The 10,840-nt window shown below is 34.5% G+C and overlaps 1 protein-coding gene across 2 annotated transcripts in view; it reads left to right on the top strand.

The window, feature by feature from the left end:
* LOC133830908 (DExH-box ATP-dependent RNA helicase DExH3-like) overlaps positions 1-5,836 on the top strand; it is a 52,947-nt gene extending 47,111 nt beyond the window's left edge. The window contains exons 13-20 of one of the 2 annotated variants that reach the window (XR_009892268.1): positions 3,013-3,082; positions 3,194-3,342; positions 3,450-3,758; positions 3,990-4,049; positions 4,172-4,324; positions 4,417-4,527; positions 4,807-5,376; positions 5,485-5,836. Coding sequence is in view for 1 of the 2 variants with exons in the window: in XM_062261024.1 (XP_062117008.1) it covers positions 3,013-3,082; positions 3,194-3,342; positions 3,450-3,758; positions 3,990-4,049; positions 4,172-4,324; positions 4,417-4,527; positions 4,807-5,298 (1,344 nt within the window). In the remaining variant the exon portion in view is untranslated. Of the gene's footprint in view, positions 1-3,012; positions 3,083-3,193; positions 3,343-3,449; positions 3,759-3,989; positions 4,050-4,171; positions 4,325-4,416; positions 4,528-4,806 lie in introns of both variants that reach the window. The other variant, XM_062261024.1, reaches the window with a different exon arrangement.
* Positions 5,837-10,840: the final 5,004 nt, after the last annotated feature.

Below are 10,840 nucleotides of genomic sequence, written 5' to 3' on the forward strand. Positions count from 1 at the left end.
GCACAAATGCGGGTAATAATGCGGTCGCAATTCTGGGTAATGTTGACTAGGTTTTCTACTTGTCTTAATTCTTTTTCCAAAGTAATTAAGGTTCAATTCTTACATTAATTAACATATTCCTATGCCCAACCAATGTTAAGAATATCAATTTGAGCACAAACCTATAAAATCATGCAAGGTGATTATATATTCCTATATAAACACAATTTCTAAAACATAAAAGTTAAGAACATGCATCAATCAATTTTTATATCCATTAATATTAATCTTTCCAGCATCAATACCAATTTTATTACCTACTCAAGTTGGCCAAACATAGAGCAAGTATAAACAATAATACCCATTGATTGAACAAAAGCTCAAAACAACTTTAACATTAAAATTACCCACACACTCAAAATTACATATTAGAGTTCATTAGCATCTCTAACTACAAAAGTTTAGTTCATACTAAAATTCAAGAGAACAATTATAATAATTTCAGCCATGGGTTTCATGAGAATCAATTAAAGGAATTCAAATACAAAGATTAAGAGTAGAGAAAATAAAATCCAAACGCTAAGAGTCAAATGAAATTGTCTCCTCTTCTCCTTCCTTGCACTTTCTTTCCTCCTCCTTGAAGCTCAAAATCTGGTCTCCCTAATGGTGGTGGCTGCTGGTTTCTTTCTTCAAAAATGGTGGTGGCTGATGAAAAGGGGAAAGAGAGAAAAAAATATATGTAATATCCCCTTTGCTTCCTTAGGGTTTCCTTCCCAATTCAGAAAAATCCTTGTTCCTCACGTGCATCCCTTGTTCTGGGACCCAAAGGTGATGTAGATTAATGAATTCTAGCTGTTCTCCTAAAAAAACGCCACTTCAGCAGTCACTTAAGTGAGCAGCCACGTCATCCACGCAAAGCTCCAGAAAATGTTCTGAGTTTTCCTGCTCAACAAAAGAAACTAAAAACCAAAGTGAGCCTTTTCAAGTCTTCTATTCACAAGACAATTTTTCACCTATTAATGAGCCATTTCTAATCTTTTCATAAATATCAAACACTAAACTTATCAAAACTAACACAAACACAAATAAAGTGAAATTAAACACAAAATAAACAAAAAGAACAAATATCACTCTAATCTCATTGAATTATAAGCCTAAAAGTGACTAAGATAACTCTATGTTGTATAGTTATCAAGGATCCTGGGAAGGGGCTTATGTTCAGAAAGACAATAAATCGAGCACTGGAAGTCTACATGGATGCTGATTGGGCAGTCTCTCCAAGTGACTGAAGATCCACATCCGGATACTGCTCATTTGTTTGGGGAAATTTTGTAACCTGGCGTAGCAAAAAGCAAACAGTGGTTGCTCGGAGTAGTGCAGAAGCAGAGTTACGAGCATTAGCTTTGGGTATTTATGAAGGAATTTGGCTAAGAAGGTTACTAAATGAACTTAAGATTGGAGCTGCTGATTCTATCAAGATTTTATGTGACAACCAGTCAGCAATCGCTATTGCCAAGAATCCAGTTCATCACGATCGAACTAAGCACGTGGAGATTGATAGGCACTTTATCAGTGAGAAAATTGAAAACACGTCCGTCACTCTTAGCTTGTTCCTTCAAGGCAACAAGTAGCAGATTCCCTAACCAAGCTCTGTTCAGACCTAACCTAACTGAGCTAAGCTCAGCTCTTGGCTTGGAAAACATATATCACCTAGTTTGAGGGGGAGTGTAGAAAAACAACCTAAGCTGAGCTGTAGGCATTACTATAACCCTGATTTCTAGGGAACTGATTTCCTAATTTCTCCTTGTTTGACTTTGTGGATATAGATGAATATTTGTATTAATAGCATAATATTTGTATTCATTAGGAGAGATTTTCTAGGTTCTTATTCTAGGAAAACTCTGAACAGTACATGTATATATATGTGTATCAACACATAAGAAGATATATATATAAAAAAAAGAAGCTTTTCTTTTCAATTCTCAGAAAACTTCAATAACAGAGACCCACCACCCTTAGTTCGCTTCGAAACAACCGGCACCAATGTCTCCGCTGTTGAGCAGAACCTCCAAGCTCGGGATGAGGTCATTGCTGTTTTGAAAACCAATTTGTTGCGTGCTCAGCAGAAGATGAAAGCTCAAGCAAACAATTAGAGAAGATACGTGCAATTCATTGTGGGGGATTTTGTATATCTGAAGAAGAGACCGTATAGGCAGCGATCAGTGGCTAAGAGAAAGAACGAGAAGCTGGCACCAAGATTTTTTTGGACCATTTCAGGTTATAGCTCGCGTTGGTGAGCGACATATCGTCTCAAATTGCCCCCTGATGCCCGTATTCATCCAGTTTTCCTTGTTTCTTTGTTACGGGCAGCATTGGGACCTAACCAAGCCGCTACTCCTCTCCCATCTGATATGACTGCGGAGTTCGAATGGAGGCTAGAGCCAGAGAGGGTATTGGATGTGCGTCCAGGAACACAGTCTCCACAGGCCCTCATCAAATGGTTGAATCTGCCCGAGTATGAGGCAACTTGGGAGGATTTTTCAGTGATTCATGAGCAATTCCCACATTTCCACCTTGAGGACAAGGTGCATCTTTGGGCGGGCGGTATTGATAAGCCTCTTCTCACTTACGTTTATGCAAGAAGAGGCAAAGCAAGCCAAGTGGAGGCCAGGTCAGCAACGAAGGGTAAAGCAGGGGTTAAGTCAGCAGCTGATAGTGAGTAGCTAGAGGGTAGTTATGTGGGTAGTGCTTTACTGTACGTGAGGTGTAGGTAATGGGTATACACCTGAGTAATAGAATAAGAGCTAGGGAGGATTATTGTGAGGGTTGTTGAGTATTTTGTTTGGCTGTAGCCGTTTGGGAGAGACCAGGCTCTTGAACTCCTGGAATTATCAATACATACAGATTTTATTCCCACTTTTCTAGATCTATTCTGTGTTCTAACTCTTTTTGCAGGGAAGTTCCTATCAGTTCTCAGATATCTCAACTTTTGTTCTTCTAAAATTGAATTGACATCAATGTTTCTCTTTGCAGGTTCAAAATGCTGTTGAATATTTGAAGATCATTGGAGCTTTGAATGAAGATGAAAATCTAACAAGTTTAGGTGAGGAAATCATGCTACTATTACTGTTAATAAATGTCTTCTTGATTATGCAGCTGTGTTATTGTAATACTATTCTTCTATTTTGAAAAATAATGATTTGGTGCTTTACAGGACGCAACCTGTCAATGCTTCCAGTTGAGCCTAAACTTGGAAAGATGCTCATATTAGGAGCTATTTTCAATTGTCTTGATCCTGTAATGACTGTTGTTGCGGGCCTTAGTTCCAGAGATCCATTCCTGATGCCTTTTGACAAGAAGGATGTAAGAATGCTATAATTTATTTTTACAATTTTTAACTCACTATTTATTGTTGTAAAAGTAGTTTGAATTTATTTATTGTTTCTTCCTTTTACTTTTACATTTTTCAGTTAGCAGAGTCAGCAAAAGCACAGTTCTCAGCTCGTGAGTACAGTGATCATCTGGCACTGGTTCGTGCTTATGAGGGTTGGAAAGAAGCTGAAAGAGAGCAATCTGGTTACGAGTATTGCTGGCGGAATTTTCTTTCTGCACAAACTTTAAAAGCAATTGACTCTCTTCGGAAACAGTTTTTTTATTTGCTGGAGGATACTGGTCTGGTTGATCGCTATAGAGAAAGCTGTAACACATGGAGCCATGATGAGCATCTTATCCGTGCAATCATTTGTGCAGGCTTGTTCCCTGGGTTATGCTCTGTTATGGTAAGTTGAGCTGCACATGTTTGATCTGGTTTCGCTTAGATCAAAATGTATAAAATAATGTTCTCTTTTTCTCTGCCAGTTAACTTGCTGTGCTTCTCTAATTTGTTCTGATGCAACTTAAATAACTGTACACAAAAGTTTCAATGTGACTTTTAAGGTGGGAATTGTCATAGTGTTTCTTAACTTTAGAAGAAAGAGTGCATAAACTTTTTTTCTTTTTTTATTTCACAGAACAAGGAAAGATCGATAGTGTTAAAGACAATGGAGGATGGCCAAGTACTTCTATATTCGGTAAGTTTTGTTATCTTTTACTAATTATATGGTTATGTTCTTACATGTGTTTGTGTGTGTTTAATGACTGTTAACCACTGATACAATGTTTTTTGTGTTAAATAATGGACTCCACCAAATAGAATTCTGTGAATGCTGGGGTACCGAAGATACCATATCCATGGTTAGTTTTCAATGAAAAGGTGAAAGTAAACTCGGTTTTCCTCCGAGATTCAACCGCTGTTTCTGATTCTGTGCTTCTTCTATTTGGAGGGAGCATTACCAGGGGTGGACTAGTACGTTCCCTAGCTTTGTTTCTACATATTACTCCAATTATTAAATGTTCGTTTGCTCATACACAATATTAATCCAACACTTGCTTCGATAGGATGGGCATCTAAAAATGTTAGGAGGATACTTGGAATTTTTTATGAAACCTGCTCTAGCAGAAACATACATTTATTTGAAGAAGGAGCTCGATGAACTGATTCAGATGAAGGTTAGTTCTTCGCCACTAGTGTCATCTATCTTAATGCAGTTGCGTTTTATTACTTGACTTCTTTTTTTTTTCTTCTCCTTATTTTTTTGCTCTTATTATATGATACATATATGGAGACTTGAACCCCGAGCCACTCCCATACTCACACATCCATCCAACCACTTGAGTTTAGCTTCTAGTGGCAGCATTATTAGTTAACCATTTTGTATTCTATATTATCTTATAGTTCTATGCATTTGTATCACTACGTTAATGCATTGATGCTTTCCATATATGCAGCTCCTGAATCCCAAGCTAGATATACAATCCCATCCTGAGCTCCTTTCTGCTTTAAGATTACTGGTTTCAGGGGACCAATGTGAGGGAAGATTCGTCTTTGGTCGCCAGATACCGATCCCGAAAAAGGCAAAAAAAGAGATACCACCTGTTGCAAAAGGAGGCAATAATGGTTCTGGTGGGAATAATTCCAAAAATCATCTGCAGACATTGCTAGCCAGAGCTGGACATGAATCGCCCACTTACAAGACAAAACAATTGAAAAATAACCAGTTCCGTTCAACAGTGATCTTCAATGGGTTAGATTTTGCGGGGAGTCCTTGCAGCAGTAAGAAACTTGCAGAGAAAGATGCAGCCTCTGAGGCTTTGCTATGGTTGCAGGGGGAGAACCATTCATCTTCCTCCAATGTTGACCACATGTCGATGCTCTTGAAGAAGACCAGCAAAAAGAAGAGTCAGAAAAGGAAGTCTTTTCAAGATGCCAAGTGGGGCTAAGGAGGGTCAAAGAATGATACTATATGCCTGATTCTTTTTCACCAACCAGCGTTTCTTGTCATTTTCAAATTGGTTCAGGTAATGCTGCTGGACAGTCAATATATATATATATTTATATATGATGATGATAATGGAGCTGCAGCCGTAAGATGCTAAACAAACCAAACCCTCGTGTTTGTTTGCAAGGATTGAATTGCATTACGTTCTTCAAAAGGATTGAATCAGTATTTTTTTGAGGGGGAAAAGAGATGATATTACATTCTTCGCCGACAGAAGATGGAGAATTTTTTTTATCAGTTCCGTTGAAGTAATATACTTGACATTTTGTTTTTCAGTCCTATAGAGTCGGGGATCACATTGATCCAAGCTTCTTGCTCCATTAGGTAACTGCTTAACTTTTGTATATAATAATAATATTAGTGTTAGTAAATTAAGGAATTAGCACAATGAAAAGGGTTAGATAAAGAGAGAACATGTTTTACGTGGGCAAAAGCCTTGTACCTCATATTTAACTTCTATATTATTATTATTATTATTAGTTCGGATTTCTGTTTGATCATTTTGTGGTTATGTTATAACGTGGTATAATATCATAAACCATTTGATGGATCTTCCAACAATGCTAATTTACTTATTCATGGCTATGTAAGTTCGTAATTTATTTAGGGTATGTTTGGAAAGTTATATTGTAATAGGAATTGAGTGTGATTGGAGTGTGTAATTTAAGCGTGTATGTACTATGTATCATTAGTTTTACTATATTTGTCATGTCTGTTTAACTAAGTAATAATAACACAATAACCAAGTAAGTGGAGCTATTTGAAGTGCTTCATTACACTCTCCATTCCTCTTAGCCATATGAGAATCAGGTGTAAATACATTATATAATTAATAAATACTAATTATTACTTTACATTTAAACACAATTTGTACTTTAAAATAGTGTAATTACTAGGACACTTTGACTTCCAAACATGTTCTTAAATCATAATTTGTTTATTATTGTATTATTATTGTAAGGGTTTCTGCATAGGTAATGATATTGGGGCATCATATTCACACCCCCAAATTGACAAGTATACCTCTTTTGTCTTAAATTTTTTTTAATTACATATTTTTTTACTATGTAAAATGACTAAAATATACATTTTTAAATCTTAATTTCCTTTTGTAAGTATACCTCACTTACTCGATATCTAATATTCTTATGAATTATTATTTTTTTTAAAAAAATTAAGCATCTTTAAATTTTAGAAATTATTCTCTAGTGGAATAACAATTTGAAATTTCATCAATGGAAGAATAATCTAATGTGTAAAAAATTTGAGGTGTCATTTTTCAAATAAGACCTCATTTGGTAAATAGAGATGAGTGTCTTTATAAAAAAAATATTTTGATAAATAAAATGAGATAAACTTAGTAGTGGGGTGTAGTTATAAATTTTTGGGGTACAAATATAATCCCCCATGGTATTAAATAATAACCAAAATTAATTTTACAATACAAAAACATCCTTAAAATAAAGTATGGTTTAATAAATTTTATCCAGGAAAAAAATGATAGGTATTTTTCATATTTATGGATTTTAAAGGCATTTGTAAACTTATAAATGGGAATAATAGCTTTGTCATTAAAATATGGTAATTTTAGTAAAAAAACATTTAGAATATGAAAATGTGTCTACTATAGACACAATTCGATTCTCCCCGATCGTCTCTCCTACTCCTTTTGCGATACCCTAGCCTTCGGCTGCAACGCGATGAACCAACCTTTAGCAATAAAGTGACGCATAAGCTCTGACAAGGATATGTGCCCCTACTTCTTCGACTTCAGTTATTATGTCGGGGAAAGGGACATGAGTATGACAATGTTGTATGATCCAAAATCAATGGGAAGATGAAGATCTTTGTTGCTTTGCCCACATCACACGTTCTTAATTTTTTTTCTCACCTATTTCAGAGGGTTTATATCTGAATTTGTAGCATACAATTTTTATTATTAATAAGAATGATTATAATTTTGCATGGAATTACGTGATAAAATTATTAAATGATGAGCATACATATTAACAAAATAACTCATCAACATAAGCACAAATTCTATAGTTACTCAATAGGATGCACAAATTCTATAGTTACTCATAGGATAATAGGGCATATCAAAATAGAGTGAATTAGGAAGCTAACTTCTTAAACATGGTTATAAGGATGATTTGGGATTTCTATAACCCACAAAATAATCAAAGAAAAGCAAGAGGGGTACATAAAGACTAACCCACCATACACTCTCAACCTTTCTCCATATAAACCCATATAGAGCCAACATAATATATGTTCTACCCAAAAAGTTGATGTGCAATATTATTCGATTGGGGATGATCACAGAATAATATCATAGTGTTAAATGACAATAGTCACCAATGATGTATTCACCAAGTCTTGAAGATATGATAGAAACCTTCTCGGGGTACTTTGATATTCAAGTCAGTAGAGATTCTCTCTCTAAAGTCTCTCAATAAATGTAAAGCAAGTGAATAATGAATCCAAGGTCTTTTTTCAAGTCCCTCGAAGTGCTATTTATAGACACAATAGCTCGGTTAAGGGAAAAGAAAGACTTATCCCGATTGGCCCACGCCAACAGCTCAAAGACGGTGGAAATAACAACTTAAGTAATGAGGATCAAGTAAAATTAGACCCTCCCGATCCTTATGGGCCAGTATGTTCAACCCACATAAGTATTAGGCAAGATCAAATCCCTTTTTAGTCGATCTTCATAAAATCGGATAAGTGTTACAATACTATAGAAAATAATCATATATCAAAATACATACTAAAACATAATAAAACACGTGGATAAATTTGGTCTACACAACATAAATATGCATCCCGAGTATTTTATAAACACACAAATGTTCTCCCATTAATGAGCACCAAAATTGTATTTTGTTCTAAATGTGGTTCCTAACTCAATGAGCTAGTTAATGATCAAGCTAGGTGCATCCATATACCTCAAGTATGTATAGTAAGTTACCATCCTATTATGTGTTAATTAACAACAATCACTATTTCATGCATATAAACATATAGTTATCCTTACATGCTACTAATGATACTCGAGCTACTTATTATGTTAATCCAGATGAAAATTATAGCATTCTCCCACTTGGATTTCATAGTTACATCAATAAATGTTCACTCAACCATAATGCCTATAAACAAGAAGCTCATGAAGCACAAATGACTAAAACTAATTATGCAACACATTGTATCGACAAGATACACATATAATACATAGCTAGACAGAGATTCACAAAGCATGTCGATAACTCCCAATATGGATCCACTTGAAACACAATATCGAGACTAAATCTTAGTCTCACATCATCATGCATTTTTCACTGACCTCTTACATCAACATCAACTAATAAATCATCTTTCAAAGTGACATTTAAGAATATTCTAATAGTCATTATCTTGATGCCACTCAACAAAAATAGATTTTAATTCTGTGAACTGAGGTATCCTTATTAGCTATCTCAAGGCATAATCGAGCCAATAATAATAATAAAAATCTTAAACAAGAATTTAGTTCTCACATCTTTTTATATTGATTTCCAAATTCGTGTCACCTTACCATTCAATAATAGTACAAAACTGATTACGCCTTTTCACAAAAGCAAGAAGGATTTATGGAATTTCCCTTTTCATCAAGGTAGCAACTATCTATAGGCTTTAATTCACTTTTATTTGTTCCTCAATATTGCATTTGGTCTTAAACATGAGCTTCCATCTAGAAACTCATAATTATCATGTAATTTAAGATAAACTCTCATGATATTATTGCTAACCAGACCAATAATGTCAAGGGAAGGAACCGCCTGCACAATGGGTGAATAGGCAGAAAACGTCTGCGCTACAAGTAAATGGGTGGAAACCGTCCACCACTCATGACCCGAGCAGAAGCCGTCTGCCCATTATTATATAACCGGTGGAAACTGTCTTGGACTCATGAGGTAGGCCAAAGGCAGAAACCGTCTGCACAGTCATTAAGTATGGAAAACGTCTGCACTACATGATAACATGGAAACCGTTTATGAATTACAAATGGAGCGTAAGAACCGCCTAATCATTGCCTCTAAATGAGCCCTCTCTCTCTAACTAGCGTATAAACCATACTTCTAACAAACAATACACCAGTTAACTCATGTTGCAGACATATAAATCATAAATTGACTTACAAAATGTCCTTAGCTGCGCGCGACAAATCTTTCCTCGGAGAATTCCGCTTTGTTAGCCAACACTGTAACTAACATACATTGTACACAGATTAATTATGATATTATAGTAGATTAGCACTCTACTTTAGGCATTAAAGTGATAACAAAATACCTACCAAATGTATTTTCATTCTCACACATTTTAAGCCATAACTGCGTTTATAACTTTTGGGAAAACTTCCCTTAAACAATTATTTGAAAGTTGGCATTTTACAACATTTCCTACTTCGTTCTCTTTATCGAGCCTAGCCGAAAAAACTTAGTTTTAGAAACTTTGAAGCTTAACCGATTTTACCCTTTCTTTGATTTTTCCAAAAATCCCATATTTTCTAACAAAATAAATTATTTAAAAACTTTTGGTAATTTAAATTGAATTAATTAATTTGTAACGTGATAAAGTCATTAATGTCATTATATGTTTTAAAGTGATAAAGTCTCGTTTTTAAGCTTTTGCCCTAAATTGAGTTTTTTTAACCAAAACCCTTAAACTATCGTTCATGTATTATTGTCATAAGGACGAGAGCTAGGGAAAAGTCTTGCGTCAAAACTTGTTTTAGGTTAGGAGAACTAACCTACCAAAAATCACTTTTCGTTAAGGTTCGAAATTACTACTTTTCTAATTTTAGGGCAAACTTAGAAAAATTATTTCTCTTAAATTTTTATATAGTTTTCTCTAAAATTTTACAGTGGTCTTGATACACATCTTAACTAATTTCAATCAAAATTTTATAAATTTTGGGATGGGAAAAACCATTCAAATATTTAACGCAATATGAGCAGTGCCTACTGCCTAGAAATTTTTCCCAGATTTTAAGGTACTTTTGAAATTTATTTCACTTACATCGTAGCCCAGTTCTTTCTAAAATTTTATAGGGATATTTATACATGTCTAAATTAGCTTCCATCAAAATTTCATAATTTTTGGAGAAATAGAACCCATCAAATGTTAAGCAATCTGAGCAGTGCTTGCTGCCCAGAAGTATTTTTTCCAAATTTTAGAGCAAACTTTAAAAAATTATATATCTTATACCATAACACATTTTCCTCTAAAATTTTATAGTGACCCTTATAAATGTTTAAAATAACACCCTACCAAATTTAATAGCGTTTTGATCAAGGGAGAAGCGTTTTGACCAAAATTTAATAGTGTTGTAATTAATAGCGTTTGGTCAAAGTTTTTTCAATTGAAATCACAAATAATTAACCAAACTAACAATTTAGAACAAAAATAAAATCATTCTGCTTAAAAACTGTGTTGTTATATTA

The sequence above is a fragment of the Humulus lupulus genome, chromosome 4, assembly GCF_963169125.1.
Source record: "Humulus lupulus chromosome 4, drHumLupu1.1, whole genome shotgun sequence".
Classification (NCBI taxonomy): Eukaryota; Viridiplantae; Streptophyta; class Magnoliopsida; order Rosales; family Cannabaceae; genus Humulus; species Humulus lupulus.